Here is a 25,125-nt window from a genome sequence, read left to right as displayed (position 1 = left end):
TACAAATGTTCAACCTTTTTTGCATACTTCAAAAATTGTTATATTTGTAGCAGGTGATTTTAACTGTACCACTCTTATCCAGGATAGGAAGAAATGTGATAAGCTTCAATATGATTCTAATTTACTTAATTGTATGTGTAAATAGGCAGGGCTAAAAGATGCGTATGCCACACAGTATCCTTGGTCAGCGCATGTATGTGCATACCACTGTTTGATTTTGTGATGTGTTGTCTCCTTGGATCCTGTTGTATTTTCTGATCACGCTATAGTGGGTGTTACTCTTAATCTTAAAGAGTCTATAATTCAAGGCAGTGGCTGTTGGAAATTGAATTCTATATTACTGGAGAATGAAATGATATGGGTAAAAAGTATTTCTTTGATAGCAGATCAATAAACCACTGTATGTTTGTATAATGGCTGGGTAGACTGATGGGAACCAGTTTGTACCTTTTTTTTTTTTTTCTTCTTCAAAAGAATACCCAGAAGTTTATATTCATTATTTGTCATGTAGGAATACATTACAGAAACCTTTCCAGTCAGATGTGCAAGAAAATAAATAACTGCTGGCAAACTTTCTTAAGTCAAAACTGAACTGAGGGAATTAGGAGATTGTTTAAGTTATTTAAAGTATGAACAGAATTGCTGTCCTGTAGGTAATTTTAATCCTAACCCATTTGAGTTCTGTAAAGAAAGGAGGGGAAAAATAATTTGAGTTACATGATAATGGGGAGGTGTTTAAATATACAACTAGAATACTTAAAGGGACATTAAACACTAAAATACTAGATAGAATGATGCATTCAAAGAAAATATTAATCTGTCAATAACATATGGATGTATTTTTTAAAGTTTCATTAGTTTAAATACTGTCAAAATAAGTGTAACGTTTTAGTCTCTCTCTCTCTCTCTCTCTCTTTCTCTCTATCTTTCTCTCTCTCTCTCGTTCTCTCTCTTTCTCAAGATAATTAGTCCCCAACAATATTGTGGTATTTCTGGTAGGAATAGTGCAGAAAATGGGAGATTTTACAGGATATGTTTTAAATCTTGACCAAGAAAAAGCATTTGATAAAGTTAAAGGGCCACTGTGAGTAAATATTTTCTATGCCTGCTACTAACTAACTACCCCAAATACGCTTTTTATCAATAGCATTTCATTAACATATCTCTACCGTATATCAGAAATCTTGTCTGCAAATTTAATTGTTTTCTAAACCCACTCCGTAGGTATCCTTTGCTCTGTACCAATCCGTTTACAATACCTAGGTTTCAAAATGGCGCTTTAAACACAAAGTTATTGGTTTAAGTATTTTGAACATGCAGTGCTGAAAATAGTGGGCAGGATAACGTTTTAATTAATGTTTATTAACTTTAATATGTTAGTTGTTTAGCTTAAAAATTATAACAGAAAGTAATCCTTTAACCATAATTACCTTTACTCTGCTTTAAGGAAATATGGTATCAATTTGAAAAGTATTTCTTGGTATTCCAAAGCTACAGGTGTGGCACTGGTAAATGGATGTTTTGGGAAACCTTTTTAAGATTAATCCAGGTGTACTTTAGGTAAAATTAATCCAGGTGTACTTTAGGTAAAATTAATCCAGGTGTACTTTAGGTAAAATTAATCCAGGTGTACTTTAGGTAAGATTAATCCAGGTGTACTTTAGGTAAAATTAATCCAGGTGTACTTTAGGTAAAATTAATCCAGGTGTACTTTAGGTAAGATTAATCCAGGTGTACTTTAGGTAAAATTAATCCAGGTGTACTTTAGGTAAGATTAATCCAGGTGTACTTTAGGTAAAATTAATCCAGGTGTACTTTAGGTAAGATTAATCCAGGTGTACTTTAGGTAAAATTAATCCAGGTGTACTTTAGGTAAAATTAATCCAGGTGTACTTTAGGTAAGATTAATCCAGGTTTACTTTAGGTAAGATTAATCCAGGTGTACTTTAGGTAAGATTAATCCAGGTGTACTTTAGGGGTGTCTTTTGATTCCATTATTATATATATTTTTTTTAATTGACCCTTTTTTGTGTTGCATTCAAGATGACCATAATATAGCACAAGTGGAGGTTAATGGGGCAAACTGCTTGGGTAAAGTATATTGCTTATGCGTATGATGTTGCTGTATTTGTTTCGTGTGAATCTGAATGTAAATGTATTTTTGAGCATTTTGCAATTTTTTTTTCTAGAGCATCAAAATCAATTTTAAACATAAATAAAAGTAAAATGCTTTGGGAATAGGTTGTTTAGAATCCAAATTCCCTCCACTTCCTGATGTTAATGAAGAAAAAGACAGCATAAAGGGAAACTGAAGCCAATTTTTTTTCTTTCGTGATTCAGATAGAGCATGCAATTTTAAGCAACTTTCTAATTTACTCCTATTATTAATTTTTTCTTCGCTCTCTTGCTATCTTTATTTGAAAAAGAAGGCATCTAAGCTAAGGAGCCAGCCATTTTTTGGTTGAGAATCCTGGACAGCACTTGTTTATTGGTGGGTGAATTTATCTACCAATCAGCACGACTAACCCAGGTTGTTCACCAAAAATGGGCCGGCATCTAAACTTACATTCTTGCTTTTCAAATAAAGATACAAAGAGAATGAAGAAAATTTGATAATAGGAGTAAATTAGAAAGTTGCTTAAAATTGCATGCTCTATCTGAATCACTAAAGAAACAATTTGGGTTCAGTGTCCCTTTAAATATTCTTCGTATTACCTTTTTAAAGGTACAGGTTAAGCCCAAGTTAACTGGGAGAATACTGTGCTGGGAAATTTAATAGATGGAAGCCATGGAAAATGTCTTTCTCAAAAAGGATGCAAATTATTAAAGGGATATGAAACCCAAAATCTAGAACACTAGAGGGCAGCACTATTTCCTGTCATGCAGTGCTCCAGATGCCACCTAAGTATCTCTTCAACACAGAATATCATGAGAACTAAGCAAATTTAATAATAAGTAAACTGGAACCTTTTTTTAAAATGGTTTGCTCCGTCTGAATCACAAAAGAAAATGTTTGGGTTTCGTATCCATTTAAGACCTTTTTGCTTCCAATTTTTATTTAAGTTTTTTTTTATTCCTGAAATTATGGTTGGAAAACTCTATAATCCACTTTTTCAGCTTCTCTGGGTAAATCGTCCCAATATTCTTAAAATGAATGTAACTTCCAGTAGAAAATGAGAGTTAGGTATGGTAAAGCCAGAGCTGTTTTTGTCCCTTATATTTTTGTCATTTAATTTTATGCGTCTTTTGAAAAGGTCTGGCCATATTTGGGCGTTTCCTTTTGGCAAATGAGTGTGAGTGAGTTTCCTCTTGGCAAAATTAGCATGATTGGACTAAGACATTTGCGTAGGAAAAAAGTTATTTGTTGCACCTGGAAAGGATTTTTAAAATATATTTTTGAACTTGAGGGGTGTACACCCCAAAAATTTTGAGGCTTTATGTAATTTGAATAATCCTAGAACACACCTTAAAGTTAGATATAAAAGTTGTCCTAGACCTAACTGTGCTACAATTTTGGAGTCAATGGAGCATTTCTTAGTAGATTGTGCTCTTGCTAAGAGTATGGTTGGACTGGGTGGACGAGTTTATAGTGGAGAACCTTATCCGCCGCGGCACTTGATAAATGGAGCCCACAATGTTCACAAGGTAAAAACTGTCTTTAGAGAATTCCATCAGGTGCTTCATTGTACTGTCGAGATTTTAGACTCTGACAAGCCCTCAGACCTTTAGATAACTATGTGAGTACATTGTACTAATTTTCCCTCTTTAGGGTCTGATATAATTGTTGAGAAGTTGTGCGTCCTCATAACTGTGACATTTCACTCTTTGTGGCTCAGATATGAGTTGGATAAGAATTTGTTAGTGTGACATTTTAATCTTTAGTGTCTGATGTAACTAAGAGAAGACCTTAATCCTTATTATTGTAACGTAGTTGTGACTGTTTGATGCCGTTCTTTGTTATTCACCTTTTTATAAATTACATTTGTTGTAACCAATACTTAGCAGAAAGTACTCTCCAGTATTCACAATACCCAAGACAGCACACACCTTCATTACCAATACAGTACTCTCCCACATTTTCCATACAGTCAATGATCTACCTTTTCCCATATTCAGCTAGGAATGTGCTATCACAAGTCCCTAATTCTACAAATAATACTCTCCACAAGCCATATACTCAGCAGACAATACTCTCCCAAATGTCCCATGCTCAGCTGAAAATACTCTCCCACATGACCAATACTCTCCCACCTACCCCATTCTCAGCAGACAATATCCCATACCTACCAAACAGTAGCCTCCTGCATGCCCCATGTTCAGCGTTCAATACTCTGTATAAGTAGTCTCTCACACATAGCAGACAAAACTCTCTTACAAGCCCCATACCAAGCATGCAGTGCTCTCCAACCTGCCCCATACTAAGCAGATAGTAACCTTCAACCTGCCCCATACTCAGCAGATAGTACTCTTCCACCTGCCCCATACTCTGCAGATAGTACTCTTCCACCTGCCCCATACTCTGCAGATAGTACTCTTCTACCTGCCCCATACTCTGCAGATAGTACTCTTCCACCTGCCCCATACTCTGCAGATAGTACTCTTCCACCTGCCCCATACTCTGCAGATAGTACTCTTCCACCTGCCCCATACTCTGCAGATAGTACTCTTCCACCTGCCCCATACTCTGCAGGTAGTGCTCTTCCACCTGCGCCATACTCTGCAGGTAGTGCTCTTCCACCTGCGCCATACTCTGCAGGTAGTGCTCTTCCACCTGCGCCATACTCCGCACATAATACTTTCCTATGTGTCCCTTTCTCAGAAGTCTGTACTCTCCCACATGTCTCATACTCGGCACGCAGTTCACCACCCAAACTCAGCAGACCCTATTTTTTTCCAACTAGGATCCATGAAGCAGATGAGTTCCTAATTACTAACTGCGCAGCTGCTTTGCTACATAAGCCATTTTTGGAAACAGAGTGCATGTAAGTGTGCACAGCATGATGGGAAAAAGGCATGAGCTTCATTGTGGTGGGCAAAGATTTTTTTTTTGTGTTGCGTTCCCCTCTGAACCTCTATGATCCCTATTTACGTATGGAGAACACTGCAGGATTGTAAATTAAACAGTAAAATCAAAACCAAACTTTCATGATTCAGATAGCAATTTCCAGTTTACTTCTGTTATCACATTTATTGTGTAATTTGTTGAAAACCATAACTAAGTAGGCACATGCACTGCTGGGAGCTAGCTCATGGTTACTGGCTACACACACACATATATATACCTCTTGTCATAGGTACATAGGTATGCTGTTCAACAAAGGACAAAAAATCACAAAGTAAGTTTGATAATAGAAGTAAATTGCAAAGTTTTTTTTGACTGTAAAATCAATTTGACACAATAACACAGTAATGTCACATAATCACACTATAAAACTAGCCTACAACAATCTCACACAGTCACACTACGCAACAGCACACTGCTATATCATAGTCACACTACGCAACCAGCACACCCCTATATCCTAAAGTCACACTACACAACCACACACTGCTATATCATAGTCACACTACGCAACAGCACACTGCTATATCATAGTCACACTACGCAACCAGCACACCCCTATATCCTAAAGTCACACTACACAACCACACACTGCTATATCATAGTCACACTACACAACCACACACTACTATATCATAGTCACACTACACAACCACACACTACTATATCATAATCACACTACACAACCACACACTACTATATCATAGTCACACTACACAACCAGCACACCACTATATCCTAAAGTCACACTACACAACCACACACTGCTGTATCATAGTCACACTACACAACCACACACTGCTATATCATAGTCACACTACACAACCACACACTACTATATCATAGTCACACTACACAACCAGCACACCACTATATCCTAAAGTCACACTACACAACCACACACTGCTGTATCATAGTCACACTACACAACCACACACTGGTATATCATAGTCACACTACACAACCACACACTCCTCTATCATAGTCACACTACACAACCAGCACACCGCTATATCCTAAAGTCACACTACACAACCACACACTGCTATATCATAGTCACACTACACAACAAGCGCAGTGCTATATCCTAAAGTCACACTACACACCCACACACTACTATATCATAGTCACACTACACAACCAGCGCAGTGCTATATCACAAAGTCACACTACACAACCAGCACACTACTATATCACACAGTCGCACTACACAACCAGCACACTACTATATAACACAGTCGCACTACACAACCAGCACACTGCTATATCACACAGTCACACTACACAACAAGCACACTACTATATCAGTCACACTACACAACCAGCACACTGCTATATCACACAGTCACACTACACAACCAGCACACTACTATATTCTACAGTCACACTACACCACCAGCACAACACTATATCCTACAGTCACACTTAACAACCACACACTACTATATCACACAGACACACTATACAACCAGCAAACTGCTATATCACACAGTCACACTATACCTGCGGTCGCCAACCAGTAGTCCGTGGACCACTGGTGGTCCACGAGAAGATGTTGGTGGTCCCTGACACCATCAAGCAGGCATTAATCTTCTCTGATGGTGTCACCCTCGTCGCGCCGCAACTCCCTACTGGACATCAGTGAAAACCGGAGGAGGAATTAAATTACAATCTCCCTAAGCACGTTGCGTAGTACCGCGCAACTTGCGTAGCTAGTTTGTATATTTAATTCTTCCTGCCCGGTGCGCTGTTCAGAGAGGTTGATATAGTCTTGGCTTGAAATAGTGGAATTATATAAAAAAAAGAAAATCTTAAAAAAAAAATCTTATATTTCACTTATTTTCTTCCCTTTACCCGTCTCTTTGTAGTAGTTTTCATAATTCCTTCAGATGGGCTTACATCACCGTTTGTCTTCCTCCCCTCCATTTTCTTTTTTTTTAAATTAAATATTAATTATTTTTCATTCTAATAATTTTCCAGCACACAAATCCATTCCACCTGAATTCCATTAATTGCCATCCAGCAGATCAGCCATATCCCACCAGTATTACAGTAATTGCCAGTAACATCAGTCGTGGTTAGCTCACATCCATATTGAGAGCTTTCTTATATAAATTTAATTTATGACACCAATGTCTGTCCATGATCATAAGTAGTTTTGAATAATTCCTAACTGGGGAGGTTACGTGAAAGTCTTGTGGTCATTTTAAACATAATTCTATTTTTTCCACTTTCTGCCTCTGTTTCCAGCTCAAAAGTTGGCACTCAGCCATCATCTGTCATTCAGAAGAATTCTCTCAGTTCTGTCATTCAGTTAGTTAATTCCACAAAAATTATTCTTAAAAATGTGTAAATATATACATAATGTAAACTAGTTATGTATAGTATATGTGTGTGTGTGTATGTATGTGTGTGTGTGTATATATATATATATATATATATATATACACACACACACACACACACACACATTATAGAGGTTTGTACCTTTGTACCTTTTAAAATAAAAAAAAATAAAAAATCATGTTAGTGGTCCATGAGATTGAAAATTGTGAGTTTAGTGGTCCCTGAGGTCAGAAAGGTTGGCGACCCCTGCACTATACAACCAGCAAACTGCTATATCACACAGTTACACTACACAACCAGCAAACTGCTATATCATACAGTCACACTACACAACCAGCACACTGCTATATCATACAGTCACACTACACAACGAGCACACTGCTATATCCTACAGTCACACTACACAACCAGCACACTGCTATATCACACAGTCACACTACACAACAAGCACACTGCTATATCCTACAGTCACACTACACAACCAGCACACTGCTATATCACACAGTCACACTACACAACCAAACACCGCTATATCCTACAGTCACACTACACAACCAGCACACTGCTATATCATACAGTCACACTACACAACGAGCACACTGCTATATCCTACAGTCACACTACACAACCAGCACACTGCTATATCACACAGTCACACTACACAACGAGCACACTGCTATATCCTACAGTCACACTACACAACCAGCACACTGCTATATCACACAGTCACACTACACAACCAAACACCGCTATATCCTACAGTCACACTACGCAACCAGCACACTGCTATATCACACAGTCACACTACACAATGAGCACACTGCTAAATCACACAGTCACATTACACAACCAGCACACTGCTATATCACACAGTCACACTACACAACCAAACACCGCTATATCCTACAGTCACACTACGCAACCAGCACACTGCTATATCACACAGTTGCGCTACACAGCCAGCACACTGTTATATCACATAGTCAAACTACAGAACCAGCACACTGCTATATCGTACAGTCACACTACACAACCAGCACAACACTATATCCTACAGTCACACTACACAACCAGCACAACACTATATCCTACAGTCCCACTACACAACCACACACTACTATATCCTACAGTCACACTATACAACCAGCACACTGCTATATCACACAGTCACACTACACAACCAGCACACAACTATATCCTACAGTCACACTACACAACCACACACCGCTATATCCTACAGTCACACTACGCAACCAGCACACTGCTATATCACACAGTTGCGCTACACAGCCAGCACACTGCTATATCATAAAGTCACACTATGCAACCAGCACACTACTATATCACATAGCCGCGCTACACAACCAGCACACTACTATATCACATTTTCACGCTACACAACAAGTAAACTTCTCATCACAGTCTATACAGCATTACCACACAGTTATTCTGCATACACATAAAAGAAAGTCATGTGAGACACCAAGCCATTGTCACAGAAAGGACTTTACTCTGGACCAGACCCACCGGCACCTCCCTCTCCACTGTGGTGTGCTTGTATATACGGGTGTTACACAGGTCTTTAATGTAAAAACCTGTGTTGGAGACCATTCAAGTGGATGTTCCTTCCTTGCAAGTCTCAGAGAGGCTCCTGATTTCATGGACTCAGAAAAGATCCAGGCCAGCTAGATGTAGTATGGGTACCAAGACCCCTCTCCGTCAGTGCAGGCTCATTCCGCTAAACTCCCTCTATATCCTCATTATAGGAAGGTTTTTGTTCAGTGGGTCTGAGTATCGTGTCGTTTGTGCATATGTCCTGTTTCCCCTGGATGTTCTGGTGAGCCCACCCCTCACCCCCGACCCAGGGATGCAAATTTCCCCTCTGAGCTATTGGGATAAGAGGTGTTCTGGTGGTGGGTTCCCAAAAGCTTGTGTGCTGGTCTCTCTCGGTTTAAGGCACTGCTTCACGGGTTCAATATTTCTCCTACACAACCCTGGAACCCGAGCAGAACAACAGCCCTCAATATCTCCAAACCAAAGGAGGGAGGGTTTGAAGGAGGGCAAGTAAAAGTGGATAACTCCTTTGTATTTGATGGAAGGGTAGAATGGAGGTGTCTGGAAAACTATCCATGAATCAGCACTGGGCAAGCATTGGGTATCGGCAAGCAGTTTTCTTGGTCCCATTTTGGTGGAACTGCAAAAGCTCTGGATCAGCACATAATGGGGCCCTTAGGTATGTAAATCCACCCCTCCCATATTTATTATCGAATATGCTTCATTATAGAGCAATGCTGGGGATTTCAACCCTCTTTATGCTGTGAAATGGCCATGTGACCCCAGCAAGGTGGAAATACGGTGGACATACTTAAGCATTATTGAAGACAGTGGAGGTTCTCTTCATCTGAATCTAACAAAAGAAGCTGTTTTCATCCCAGATGCTAACTAGAAAAGTATGTAGAGATACCCAGCAGAGCTCTATATTGAAACGCGATCATTTTGATGGACAAAGCCCTAACACTAAGAAACATAAAATATTCAAGGAATTGTCTTTCCCCTGTTACTTGCCCCCAAAGTCTTTCAGTGCCTCCAGTTGCCCTTAAACAGTGCTCTCAAGCATCCACTCTGTACTGCTAAAAGTGACCCTTCGATGGCCGAGGGCAGCCTCCGGATTATGCAGCTCTGAGGTGGACATGTGTCTCTTTGTCCTTGCCCTGCGGGGATAACTGTGGCTCTGGAACAGGGTGTAGTCCCCATCAAAGGAGAATCTGTGTTGATAAGTCCTCGGAGCTGGTTTGGGACCCAGTCGGCTTTGCCCATCACTGCCAATTAGACAGAGTGAGGTGGTGGAACCCATAGCACTGGTCTCTGTCTGGTCCCCATCCCCTGAGATGGAGGACAGGAGGGCTACAGTCTGAAGATCACTGGCTGTCTGAGTTCGTCTCTTGCCCAGCTCTGTCAGTGGGGCTGTAGGAGGTGATAGTGGTGGTGTCTCAAATTTCTCTGGGTCTTTGACCTCTACTGGAGGTTCTTTGGCAGTTGGGGGTAAAGGTTCATAGCTGTTTTCTCCCAACTTGGCACAGGAGTTGGCACATGCCATGGCTTGTTGTCCGTTGGTCTGGGAGTAGACATTGCTGACCCTGGCTTTTCCCCCTTCCTCCTGACCACTGTATACTTTGTACCGAATCATCAGGATTATAATAAACACCAGTACTGAAGCCACAATGATCCCACCTATGATGATGATCATGGTGCCACCAAGAAATTGAGTATGAAGTGGCTGACACTGCCCACTTTCCTCTTTTGTGTGGAACTGCACACAACCAACTACCCTTGTGGCGGTCAGTGAGGTCATCCCATCATCATACACGGCCAGAACACAAAGGTCGTACTCACGCCCAGGCGCCAGATCATTCACCAAGAAACTCCGGTTACTTGGGGGTATCATTCTGTAGAAGTATAATTTAAAAAACAACAATTTAATAAATAAAAAAGAGATGGGGGATTACAGAGAAAGTGTGAGATGCGATATGAGATTCCAATGTGAGATTTGAGACCACAAAGGGAGATAAGAGAGAGAGAGCAAGTGGTGAAGACAGAAGCAACAAGAGTTATTTGAAAGTGAGCAAGGACCGATGATAGGCAGTGCAAAATGATATGGCAGGCAAGAAAAAAAGAAGAGGTCAGAGAGAAACTAAGGAACGATATGAGAGAGAGCACAAAAAGTGAACAGAAACAGTAAATAGATAGATGAGATGGTGAAAGAATTAAACGGATAACGGGCAGATAGAATTCAGATTTAGCCATATTAAAATTACTGTTGTGCCTCATGTCTTCTTTGAAAACCTTCTATGTATTTCTTATATATATATAATCCTTTTGACTAATCATACATTATTTACTAAATACAAAAGCTCATGAATGTGCATATGTGGGTCTCTGGGCAAGGGAAATTATTCTCTTCCTTCGTTATGCCCTCTGTATGGTCCACCCCTTTCCCAACATACAGAAAACCCTATATAAGCAATAGAACTGTATATTACACCTCCTGATACCATAAAGACTTAATAAATAAAATATGTACATTGCACCTTCTCATACCCTCACCCCTTGGCAAGTGCCCCTCTTGCCCTGCCCAAAGAGCTGGCCTGGTTATTAGCTCTATAACAGATCGAGCTGTGCCACTAATTATACTCACCTGTATACAAGGGAGTCATCTAGAGAGCTGTTGTACTGTATCTGATACATCCTTATGCCAGGGATGTGACGCTCAGATGGCCACTGAATGAGTACTGAAGTGGACTTTAGTTTGTCCACAACTATCCTTCTGTCCTGCATATTCTTGGTGTCATTAAATCCTGATTTGGTGGAGGTTGTGATGTCAGAGGAGCCAGGGTCTGGTTCCTTCATGTGAGCTGTGTTGTTAACCAGAAGTGGAAGAGGAACAATGGATAAGTCTACTGGAGCAGTGGTCTCTCCGGCTGCATTAGAGGCAATGCAAGTAAAGGCCCCATTGTCTTTCAGTGTGGTGATGATAATATCCAAAGTTCCATTATCATGAGCCACCACACGTGTGCTGTTGTGGATCAGCTTCCCATCTGGACCAATCCAGTGGACTGATGGCTCTGGGTCTCCAACTGCTTTGCACTTTAGGTTGACAGATTGCCCCTCCATAACAAATGGCTTGCTGGCATAGTGCCTTGTTATTAGAGGTGGCTCACAGATGAACTCTTCCTCTTGGATTGACCAGAAGTACTTGTCAGTCAGTTGTTCTGGTGATGCACAAGTCTCCAAGTCATCTTCTCGTGTCAGACGTCGAAGCCACAAGAGTTCACAGTTGCAATGGAGAGGGTTACCCCCAAAACTAATGGCCAAGTTGGAAGAGCTGGAACCTCTAGTATTGGCCAAAACTTGTGACCTGAGAAAGAGGTTGTCTGGGGGTAGCTTGTGCAAACGGTTGGAAGTCATATCCAGCCTTACCAGTTTAAGTAGCATGGTAAAAGTGCCTTCTGCAATATAGTCAATCAAATTGTGGTCTAGGGTTAGTGTGTTGAGGTTTACCATCTGCCCAATGTCCTCCCAGGGCAACTCCTCCAAATTGTTGTATGAAAGGTCAAGATCCTCCACTGTGGACAAGAACTCATTAAAGGCTCCTGGCTGTACAGAACTTATTTGATTGTTGCCCAAAATAAGGTGGCGTAGGTTTCCCAGGCCATGAAAGTGTTCATGCCGTAGGGCAGATAAACGATTACTGTTCATATGAAGAGCACGTAAGGAGCGCAGGTCAGAGAATGCCAATGGGACAATCTGGCTGATGGTGTTTCTGGATAGTGTCAGGTGCACCAAATTTGTCATGTTGGCAAAGTCCTTTCGTCGAATGATGGTGATAAAGTTGTCAGTCAGTCTAAGCTCCACTGTCCTTCTGTCAATGGCTGGGGGCACAAAGAGGAGCCCTGTCTTGGCACACAGCATGGTGAGGGTTGGAGAATTTGTTTGGCAGATGCAGCGTCCAGGGCAGTATTGTGTAGACCCTACGTAGCCCAGGACTCCCATCACCAGCAGGCACAACAGCTTCTCCATGGCCTCTCGGCCAAGGCGGTCTGTAAGAAAAAGGATAGAGATATTTTAAGATGTGACTATTAAAGGCATATTGAGACCTACTATTTACATGCTATCAGGGTAATGATGACATTAGACATCTAACATCTGTTAACATCCTTTCTAAGGCCAAGTCAACATTAAAGGGACAGTCTACTCAAAATTAAACGTTCATGATTCAGATGGGGCATGCAATTTTAAATAATTTTCCAACTCACTTTTATCATCAAATTTGCTTTGTTCTCTTTGTATTTTTTGTTTAAATCATCTAAACCTAGGTAGGCTCATATACTAATTTATAAACCCTTGAAGGCTGCATCTTATCTCAGTGCATTTTGACAGGTTTTACACAGCTAGATTGTGCTAGTTCATGTGTGTCATATAGATAACATTGTGCTCACTCTCATGGAGTCAGCACTGATTGGCTAAAATGCAAGTCTGTTAAAATATCTGAAATAAGGGGGCAGTCTGCAGTGGCTTAGATACAAGGTAATCACAGAGGTAAAAAGAATATTAAAGTGAAGGTCCATTTTGATGAATTAGTGCCCGGTTTTTAATAAACCTATTAAAAACAAAATTGACATTTCACTGTTTTCTTCAAAAACGTACCTTTTTATCCTGATTGCCGCTCCAGCGATTCCCCCGGTCGTCGGGAGCCTCTGCAGACGTCAGAAATGACGAATCATGCTTCTTCCAATCACAGCTTCCTCCGGGGGAATCTTGGCCTGATGCAACGCTGTGATTGGAGGAAGCCGGATTCGTCATTTTGGACCTGCGAAGACGACTTGCGACGGGCGGAGGAAGTGCTGAAGTGGCTGCCAGGATTAAAAGGTAAGTTTTTGAAGAAAACAGTGAAATGTAAATTTTGATGAATTAAAGTGCCCTTGTTTTTAATAGGTTTATTAAAAACCGGGCACTAATTCATCAAAATGGACCTTCACTTTAATATAACCATGTTAGTTATGCAAAACTGTGGAATGAGTAATAAATGTATTATCTATCTTTTTAAAACAATACAAATTCCGGAAAAGACTGTCCCTTTAAAGTTTCATGATTCAGATTAGTGAGACTGGACTCTGTGAAGAAGGGTCGGGATTAGCGTAAATCCCCAGTGCTCTATAGATAGTTGTAGTGTGCTGTTTAGCAGCGCTAATCCTGCTGAATGATTTTCCTATCATGATTGTTGATGCAAAACTGATAATCCACCATGAGAACAAATTATTGGAGAGACAAGGTGAGAGATAGAACACTAGTTCACAGAAAAGTAGATAACCGTAATAACCCAAGTAGAACAAGTACAATTTTAAGATGTATTTTACAGCAATATGTAGCAGTGTTCTCCGCAGGACATCTTTAATAGGTGCACTACCTGGCTGATTTTACTTGCTTTACTTTAGTAAAAATTAAGCTAAAATTAGCCAATAACATTTTGTATTAATTATTGCTCAGATTATAATTACATACATCTAAATTTGATTATGCAATGAATTTGTACTTTGGATAGCAGAAAATGTTATGATATTAGAAAGTATTACATTGCCCCCACCTGACTAGCAAAATTTTCTGTGGAGGATACTGTGTTGCATAAAAATAATGAATGTATATTGCAATAATGCTATACTTTCAATAATAAAATATTGTATCTGTTGTTAAAACTTTGACTTTAACGTCCCTTTAAAGGGACACTCAAGTCAAAATTAAACTTTCATGATTCAGATAGAACATGCAATTTAACTTTCCAATTACCATTAACAAAAAGTGCACAGTCTTTTTATATTTACACTTTTTGAGTCACCAGTTCCTACTGAGCATGTGCAAGAATTCACAGAATAAGTGTATATGCATTTGTGATTGGCTGATAGTTGTCACATGCTACAGTAAGAGTAGAAATAGACATAACATTCAAATTTGTCAGAAAAAAATCTACTACTCATTTGAAGCTCAGACTAAGTGCTATTGCATTGTCTTTTTATTATGCGTTTTGTTGTTTATGCAAATCTACTGTATTAACTGACCAACTGCAGTTCTTGTTTTAACCTCTCAGTTGCAACCAACTCAACCTATCATCCATCTGAGGTCAATAAATTGATTAATAATATGTTTGGTAACAACATTTTTTAATATTTGATATAAATGTAAATGCAAGGCCTATACCTTGAGTGCATTAAGCCCTGCTGTGGAGAGATGTAGTTTATAAATAATACAATAGCTCTTAAGTATTGTATCATTAAATTTTAATATAATGCCCATCTCTAAAATGGTGACCAAGATTGTTATGCAATTTCCACCATAGCCAAGAAGTGTATTTTGTCCTAAGACAACTAAACCTGTATCTAGGGTAGTGGATTTAGGGCGGGCAACACATTTTGAGGGTTTGTTCTATGATGTGATATTTTCCCACTCCTATGCTCTCCAAATATTTTATTAATTTTATTGTAAATCAATGAACCCTAGTAGTCAAGTGGGTGCGTATGATCACTTCCGGCATCTCTCACATGAGAGAAATGTTTATGGCAAAATATGACCCAAAAAAAGGTGGTTGGTGATTTGTGAACAGCAGACGTCCTTGTACCTAGGGCAGGACAAAACAAAGTACATCACTGCCACAGCCAGAGTAGATTAAGAAAATAATTCAGAATATCACACACAGGTACAGTCTCAGTTGGAAAAGTCAAGTTTACATTTTGCATGGTCCATTATGATACCCAAATGTTGAAGCACTTGAAAGTGATGCAGTATAGCTGTAAAAAGCTGACTAGAAAATATCACCTGAACATCTTTATGTAAAAAAAGGAAGATATTTTACCTCCGATTTCCTAAGTAGCCACATCCCATTGAAAAGACAACTCTGATGATATTGCAGAGACAGTGGAGCCGAAGAACTTTTTTCGCTTTTTAATTGTGTTTCATTGCTGGCGGCATCCTAGTTCAGAGGAAGGAAACCCCTTTGCAACTGAAGCATTGCTGACCGACGGATTGTTTCACGAAGGGCGGAGGTGAACCCGTATGGGTAACAAGGCATCTAGCTGACTAATCTTCACTCTGTACTGACGTGCCTGTTGTATCTTTTAACCTTGTAAGTAGCTGCCTACTAGCGTAGGGCTGCAATTAAAGAGTCTTTTTTTTTTTTATCTGCACTTAGATGCGTTTGTGCGCTTTTCTGTTTTTTGGCCTTTAAGTGCCTGTGGTGAATGCACTATGGAACATTCTTTTTGAAAAGCTGCAGAAACATCTTAACTCGAGAGAGAAAAAGTTGTATTCGTTAGTGGCGACTCTCCGCGAATTAAGAAGGAAAGACTTTACATTTTTCTCTCTCTCTTTTTTTTTATAATATATAATATATGGACTTTAATATATTGTTACATTGATTGATTTAACTCAGCCATATCTGTATAGATCATTATATGTGATTTGTATCTACCTATCCACATCAATATCTAATAATGTATCCTCTTAAGGAGGAATGCTCAGAATTTTGTTCTTAATTAGCCACATCCCATTGTAAAGGGATTTTCAGCAGCCAATCAGGATGCTAGTCCTGGGACGTGCATGTGCATGCAAAGTAATGTTCTTTCTCTTTTCAGTTAAAGGAAGTTTACTATGAAATCTTGTGAGATTTCTGTAAAATATCATGAGATCACAGTAAACCAAAGCGTGACATCAGAGCTGCTGATGCCGATTGGCTATTGCATTTTTTGTGTTTTTTTTTTTTTTTCAATCTGCAGCTGGACAGTAGCTGAAGCATAAATGTTCACTGAGCACTTACTATTGTGAAATGAAGATATTTTGAGGAAAAATATCTTATTTTTTACATAGAGTTGCTCAGGTGATATTTTCTGGTCAGCTTCTTACATTATGTCTCTTTAAGTAATTGAAAGGTTGTTTTCAGCTCCCATTGACTGTAATATGAGCTGAAAATGATAGCTTACACTCAGTTTACGTTGATTCCCTTGTTTTTACAGTACTCAACTTTTTGGCTTCCTCTTCTAAGCATAAAGGGTCAAAATGCCCTTTAAGACTAGTATTACCATATGTGAAACATTTTTAAAAATGGAAAACACACTACAATTTAAAAAAATCATATTTAAAAATTGTTGATATATATATATATATATATATATGTGTGTGTGTGTGTATATGTACAGTATGTGTGTATGTATGTATATATATATATATATTTATATATAATGTGTGTTATATATATATATATATATATATATATATATATATATATATATATATATATATATATATATATATATATATATATATATCCTATACATATGAACATAAAATATATTAAATCCTGAAATAGTAAATATATAAGTAAAGAATTAATTTAAAAAATCATGTTGCTTAAGTCCATAATGAAAAATATATCAGCTAAACAAGGGATTCTGAAATAGATATAAATTAAATAGTTTTAAATATATTTGTGTATCTGTTGTTGCTGAGTCGATCGCAGGCGAAGGTTGCATGCAGAAAAAAATGAGTTGTTTAGCAACATACTCCAAGGCACCAGTTTTCTTGGAAAAACTGCCTACTTGTTGAATGTTAAAGCAAAACTTTGCCCCCATATTTTTTTTTTTTAACACCTGACAAAATTTTAATTTCCGAAACCTTGTGAAATGCTGAAGCCAATGTCACTTGATAGCAGCCAAATGTAGAGTTCCCGTATATTGTGGAATTGTGTCACAGAGTTCTGCCTGTTGTCCTTCCAGAAGCCTCTCCCATTAGGGCAAATGTGGTGACTTCCTGACTGAAACCAGGGACTGTCAAAGCCCCGCATATACCATGCTCTGACTCCATCCAACATGTCAATAACAATCTGACCCCAACCATAACATAACACAAAGGGCTCGATTTATCAAACATATTCTCCTTAATTTGCGCCTTAATTCACGCCGTTGTAATATATCTCCTATTTATCATTAAGAAATACTCCTAAAAATGTGCAAATACGACTGCAAAATTCTCGCCCTTCAATGTCCCTCGCCTAGGCGCACATTTGCGCTAAATAAAGCTTTAAAACGCCCTTTTCAGGGTGTATATTCAAGAATACGACCTATTTCTCTCCAAAATCGATATTTATCATTATTTTGCGCCATTGGAGAGCCTAAAGTTCTCCTCCTAATACGACTACTAATGTTCTCCATGAAGAGATAGGAGAACATCTAATTTACTCCATATTTTCAGCGCAAGAAGATGGATTATTTCCTGATTTTGTCTGCAATTTCTTTAGCAAGGGGCCATGAAAATCGAAGAAATGAACAGATTTTGCCAATACGTAGACGGCAAAGAGTTCCACGAGTTTTTCTACCTCGTTGTGGACTACAGGCATTATCTGATTATCAGATAAAAAAAAGATTTCGCCTAAACAGGGAGAGCATACAAAATCTATATGTTCTAATACAGAACGATCTAGAGCCACAGACTAGAAGAACAAGGGCAATACCTGGAATGCTCAAGTTATTGGCAGTTTTGCATTTCCTAGCCACGGGCTCTTTTCAGGCTGTGTCCAGTGCAGTGGTTGGCATGAGTCAGCCTTCTTTTTGTAGACATTTGAGGACTGTCTTAAAAGCGATTTTGAAGCATCTAAATAAATTTATATATGTGCCAAGGAATGTACATGAATGGCACCAAGTAAAATCTGGTTTTTATCAAGTTGCCGGCATTCCAAATGTCCTAGGTGCAATTGATTGCACACATATTGCAATTAGACCACCAGCTTTAAGGGAGGAGCAATATCGAAATCGGAAACACTTCCACTCTCTCAATGTTCAAGCAGTATGTGACTCTAACCTTCGGTTTTGGGCAGTAAGATCAGGTTTTCCAGGGTCATGCCACGATTATCACATATTAAACATTAACATTGATAACTGAACAATACAAATTAAAAAGTAATCAATTAGAATTCACATTTATTTCTCATATGCGCTTTAATTTAAGACATTTTTAATAATAAATATGGCGCAAATATATGAATAACGGCGAGATTTATCAATATCACGCCACATCTCGCCTTTGGAAAGTAACGTAGAAATACGACCCCTTTTATGATAAATAATGGCGCACATGTGCGCCTATCGGATGGCGATATGCAGAGTACTTGACGGAGAACTGAATGGCGATCTTGAACAAAGTTTGATAAATCGAGCCCAAAGTCCTGTTCCTCCTATGACTATTGGCGGCTCTAAAATATTTTGGAGGCAGCTAACAAAAATGGTGAAAACACCTCACACATAATATATGGGGCCCTTTGCAGCTCACATATACAAATGCATTTGGTGATGCGAACCAGCCCTACCCCCCCCAACCACAACTGACTGTGGCAGGATCACCCATAAAAATCCCATTAGAACACTTTTCAAAACTCTTTCTCATCACCCTACCATGGAAAGCCTATGGAAATGTTGTCAGGTATGCAAATGGTTTAAAGAGACAATCTACTGCAGAAAAAAATATAGGTAATCCCTTTATTACCTATTATCCAGTTTTGCACAACCAATACAGTTATATTAATACACTTTATACCTCTGTGATTACCTTGTATCTAAGCCTCTGCAGACTGCCTCCTTATTTCAGTTCTTTTGACAGACTTCTATTTAAGCCAATCAGTGCCCTCCCATAAGTAACTCCACAGGCGTGAGCACAATGTTATCTATATGGCACACATGAACTAGCGCTGTCTATCTGTGAAAAACTGCCAAATGCATTCAGATAAGAGGTGGCCTTCAAGGGCTTAGAAATTAGCATATGAACCTACCTATGGTTAGCTTTCAAATAAGAATACCAAGAGAACAAAGCAAATTTGATGATAGAAGTAAATTGGAAAATTATTTAAAATTGCATGCACTATCTGAGTCATGAAAGTTTTAATTTTGACTAGACTGTTACTTTGATTCTTTGAATCAAATTTAACACCAACTATGGAAACATTCAGCGTTCCTCTTATATCAAAGTAGACGTCCAACACACTATAGTCTGGCTGCTTTCATAAAATGTATCTAAAAAACAAAGCTGCAGTTTGGTGCTGTAAATAGATAAGTCCTATAGCTGTCTTCTCAGATACTTGGAAGGGCCCCATTTTATTACTGTGATGTATGAAAATGAATGAAAAAAAACTCTGCACCTTACAGTTATTTATATTTCAAGTTGTATATTGGTAGAAAACAGAATTTAAATAGAATATATGAGATACCTCGAAGCATTTTGATTGCGCCTGGCTCTAGTTATGTAAAGTATATCTTTAATTCAAGATGACTGACTTCTCAGTCATTTTAATGTTGGAACGTAGCCTACATTTATGTGTCTGTGAGGTAGACCTGCAGATGCAATAAAGTATTGTCTGCTGGTGCATAGATCTGACATTCTTATTCATCACGTGTCTTGACTTTAAGTAATATAGTCAGTGCTGTCACAGAGCACTCAGAAAATCAATAAATTACCCACTTAAAATCCTTCAATAGTCTGTTTTATGAAAATGTAACTCCATCCCCCACAAGACATACTATGCTTATAACAGAACTCAATAGAAATATGGTTTATTTACTGTTTTTCTATAGATCGGGTTTCTTAGGAGATGACGTCCAAGAAGAGAGATATATGTCAATCTATATCTGTCTCCGTCTAGTACTTCTGTATTACCAGTTCTTTGCACCTTTTGTATATGCGTCTACATAACCTTCAGTATCTAAAGAGTGTTCGAAATTTAGGAAAATGTGTTGAGATAAGACATTTTGGGCCAAATTATAAGTGGCGTGCAAATTGTTTTTCCCCGCTCGAGCGCTAACCGCTCTCAAAGTAAAAAAATGAGTGCAGCTGGATAAGCGTGTGTATTACAAGTTCAAGGTAAAAAGATAAAAATTGCGAGAGCGAAAGACTCCGGTTTGCTAACTTTAGGACTTCAGATGTTGCAACGTGCTACCTTCCTCTCCCTTAGACTTGTATGGGGGGGGGGGGGGGGGCGCTAAAGAAAGCCTTTTCTGTTTATTGCTAACCTGACTCATCTGTGCTAAAGTCAAAAGTGCATTAGGAATACTTTACATTTCTATGTTCTTCACTAGAAGAAAATGTTCTTTTTATTTTTAAAGATATATTTCTATAAATATGTGATTATTTTTTGTAAAATAGAGAGACCAACCAATTGATTCAAAGTGGGACTATGTAATAGAGAGAGCTGGAGACTGACGGAGAAGCAATTTGTATCCAAAGTAACATATTTTGCATCCCTGTGCACCCCCACAGAGCAGCTACTGCCACAGATGGTTAAGTCCAACTAGGAGAGGAGTGGCTTATACCAGCTATTGCACTGGTACCTATGGTACAGAGATACAAATGATTGATCCTTGTAACCCTTTCCATGATCTTTCCCTCACAGTGATAAGACCTAATCAACTCTGCCCACTAAAAGGCAAGTATCCCTGACCCAGTTACCTACCACTATTAACCCTAACTTTTAACAGCCCCCAAAAATACCTCTTAAAGGGACAGTAAACCCAAAAACTTTCTTTCATTATTTAGATAGAGAATACAATTTTTTTTAAAAATTTCCAATTTACTTTTATCATCAAATTTGTTTTGTTCTCATGTTATTCTTTGTTGAAGGGATACCTAGGTAGGTAGCGTGCACATGCCCTGAAGCACTACATGACAGGATATAGCGCTGCCATCTAGTGCTCATGATAATGTATAACATTGTTGCAAAACTGCTGCCATATAGTGCTGTGGACACGTGCACACTCATGAGCTTATATCCCATCTTTTCAACAAAGGATAACAAGAAAATGAAGAAAATTTGATAACAGAAGTAAATTGGAAAGATGTTTAAAATTGTATGCTCTATCTGAATCATTAAAGAAAAAAAATTGGGTATTATGTCCCTTTAGCTACGATTTGCCTTACAAAACTGTAATTGATCTTAGATGTTATTTGTTTAACTAGTCTGGTCTACCCCATTGATAAATACCGCCCTACACTTTGACAGATATGATGAAGCTATAGAAAAATGATTCTTTAAATTGGGTACAGGTAATGCCATGTGAAGGTGTAGTATGGTTTTTTTTTTAATTAAAGGGACAGTCAACACCAGAATTTTTGTTGTTTAAAAAGATAGATAATCCCTTGATTATCCATTCCCCAGTTTTGCATAACCAACACTGTTATAGAAATACACGTTTTACCTCTGTAATTACCTTGTATCTAAGCCTCTGCAAACTGCCCCCTTATTTCAGTTCTTTTGACAGATTTGCATTTTAGCCAATCAGTGCTCACTCCTAGGAGCTTCACATGCGTGAGCTCAATGTTATCTATATAAAACACATGAACTAACGTCCTCTAGTGGTGAAAAACTGTCAAAATGCTTTCAGATTAGAGGCAGCATTCAAGGTCTAAGAAATCGGCATATAAACCTCCTAGGTTTAGCTTTCAACTAAGAATACCAAGAGAACAAAGCAAAATTGATGATAAAAGTAAATTGGAAAATTGTTTAAAATTACATGCTCTATCGGAATCATTAAAGGTTTTTTTTTTTTTACTTGACTGTCCCTTTAAGTGACTTTTTTTGTAATTTGGTTTAGTGTTGGAAGGATGTTTCAAAGGAAAAGAGCAAAAGGCAGCAACATTTTCATAAAATAGTTACCAATGAGAAAAAGCATACATGTGGTTACAATTAAGGGAAGGACACAGGAATATTATTTAAAGGGACAGTAATGTCCAAATTAAACTTCATGATTCAGATAGGGCATGCGATTTTAAACAACTTTCCAATTTCCTTCTATCATCACATTTGCTTTGTTCTCTTGGTATTCTTTGTTGAAAGCTAAACCTAGGCAAGCTCATATGATAATTTCTAAACCCTTGAAGGACGCCTCTTATCTCCGTGCATTTTAACAGTTTTTCACAGTTTGACAGTGCTAGTTCATATGTGCCATATAAATAACATTGTGCTCACTCCTGTGGAGTTATTTATGAGTCAGCACTGATTGGCTAAAATGCAAATCTCTCAAAAGAACTGAGATAAGGGGGCGGTCTGCAGAGGCTCAGATCCAAGGTAATCACAGAGGTAAAAAATATATTATATAACTGCGTTGGTTATGCAAAACTGGGGAATGGGTAAAAAAGTGATTATCTATCTTTTTTTAAACTATACATATTCTACTAGACTGTCCCTTCAAATAACGGTTACTGACAGCATGTTTATGGTGGCCACTTAGGAGCCAGGTCAGTCAGATCAATTGCAGTTAGGGTTAATTGGTGTTTTCATATGAAACTGGGTCATCCGCAGTTTGTATTGAATGCAATAGTGTCAAGCAAACTTTATGGCTGGGGAGTTTACTCAATCCCCTTTTCTGGAGTTTACTCAATGTGGATGGTTATTTTTTCTCTATATTACTTTAGTACAATCTGTCACGTACATATGTGCAGCTAGTTTAAATTGCCCCAAACAAAATTTGTATAGACACAGTTGTATGACAGCCTGCACATGACGAAGAAATGTTTAACCCTTTTTGTCTGTTAGACATCTACTTGTACAGACTTATTGTTCGCTGATACTCTGTATCTATACTCCTATTGGTTGGGCCAAAAGTAAATCCTATATATCTGTTGCAGCATATTATCACTTAGTTATATTACAAACAGCAAAGTTTGGTTTATCTCCAGTCAATAATATGGTCTAAAAATGGACATTGTGTTCGTAACTAGAGATGTGCAATTATTTCACACCAAATGGAATTTTTAATTAATTTTTCATGGCATTCCTACGAAAACAAATGAGGAACTGTCAGCTAGATGAACTGAAATATTAACCATTACCAATGGATGGATTAAAGGGACAGTAAAGTCATAATTAGACATTCATGATTTAGACATAACATAACATTTTAAACAACTTTTTAATTTGCTTCCTTCTCCTGTTATCCTTTGCAGAAAGGTTTATCTAGGAAAGCTCAGAAGCAGCAAAGAACCTAGGTTCTAGCTTCTGATTGGTGGCTGCATATATACACCGATTGTCATTGGCTCACCTATGTGTTCAGTTAGAAACCAGTAGTGCATTGCTGCTCCTTCAACAAATGATATCAAGAGAATGAAACAAATTTGATAATAGAGGTAAACTGAAAATTGTTTAAAATTGTATATTCTACCTAAATCATGAAAGAAACATTTGGGGTTTCATGTCCCTTTAATAGAATTGCTTAATGTATTTGTTTATTATTTGTTAAACTTAAAAATATTTACCTTAAACCTTTAACACCCACCACACTTGACCCCTAAACACTTTCCCTAATAAAGAACTTTCCTATAGTAGATTAGTTTGGTCCCATCTAAAAAAGACAATCAAGCTCCAGAATACCTGGCAATCCCTCTCTCATTGAGACTTGGAATCTCACACATACGTTTCAGCCCCCTGTGGACTTCTTCAGTGAGATACAATCATATTCCTATAGCAATATTTAATCTCTAATAACTGCTTAACCCTTAGGGCTTAATATTCTGAACCGACATGGATTGAAATCACACACAATCATTGGGATTTTATTTAGACATTGTATTGTAATGTAGGAGTCTCTGTTTCACATAAAGAGCACTGCATAGCAACATAAACATTTCTCAACCTATGTAGTGTTTCTGAGCGGCGGTATTTTGTATATTCGGCCCTTAGAGAGATTATATTCCTTGTTATCTTTTGAGTGACCTACAAGTTTATCTTTGCTTCCGCATTTACGGTATATTTATTGTTTGTGTGTTTTGTGTGTGTGTATGTATATATATATATATATATATATATATAGATAGATAGATAGATAGATAGATATACACATATATATACATACATATATATACAGGTGGCCCTCGTTTTACAACGGTTCAATTTACACCGTTTCAGAATAACAACCTTTTTTTTCCAGTCATGTGACTGCTATTGAAAAGCATTGAGGAGCAGTGCATTTATTAAAATAGCCAGTAGGTGGAGCTGTCCGCTTGTGTTGCAGCAAAGCCAAGCAAACTGAAATTCTGAAATTAATCAGTTTAACCAGACCTGAGCTATCAAGCAGATTTCAAAGGAACAAGATCTTCCTGTTTATAAATCAGTCCAGATTGGAATTCATAGAAAGAACTGT

General features: G+C 38.2%; 1 protein-coding gene across 1 annotated transcript in view; it reads right to left on the bottom strand.

Annotated features, from left to right (window-relative positions):
- Positions 1-8,896: 8,896 nt before the first annotated feature.
- LOC128643600 (leucine-rich repeat and fibronectin type III domain-containing protein 1-like) overlaps positions 8,897-25,125 on the bottom strand; it is a 52,705-nt gene continuing 36,476 nt past the window's right edge. The window contains exons 2-3 of the mRNA XM_053696443.1: positions 11,604-13,005; positions 8,897-10,854 (exon numbers count right to left, since the gene is read on the bottom strand). Of these exons, the coding sequence (XP_053552418.1) occupies positions 10,005-10,854; positions 11,604-13,005 (2,252 nt within the window). The 3' untranslated portion in view covers positions 8,897-10,004. The remainder of the gene's footprint in view (positions 10,855-11,603; positions 13,006-25,125) is intronic.

Source organism: Bombina bombina, unplaced genomic scaffold (genome assembly GCF_027579735.1).
Source record: "Bombina bombina isolate aBomBom1 unplaced genomic scaffold, aBomBom1.pri scaffold_506, whole genome shotgun sequence".
Lineage (NCBI taxonomy): Eukaryota > Metazoa > Chordata > Amphibia > Anura > Bombinatoridae > Bombina > Bombina bombina.
This window is presented reverse-complemented; position numbering and strand designations above follow the sequence as displayed.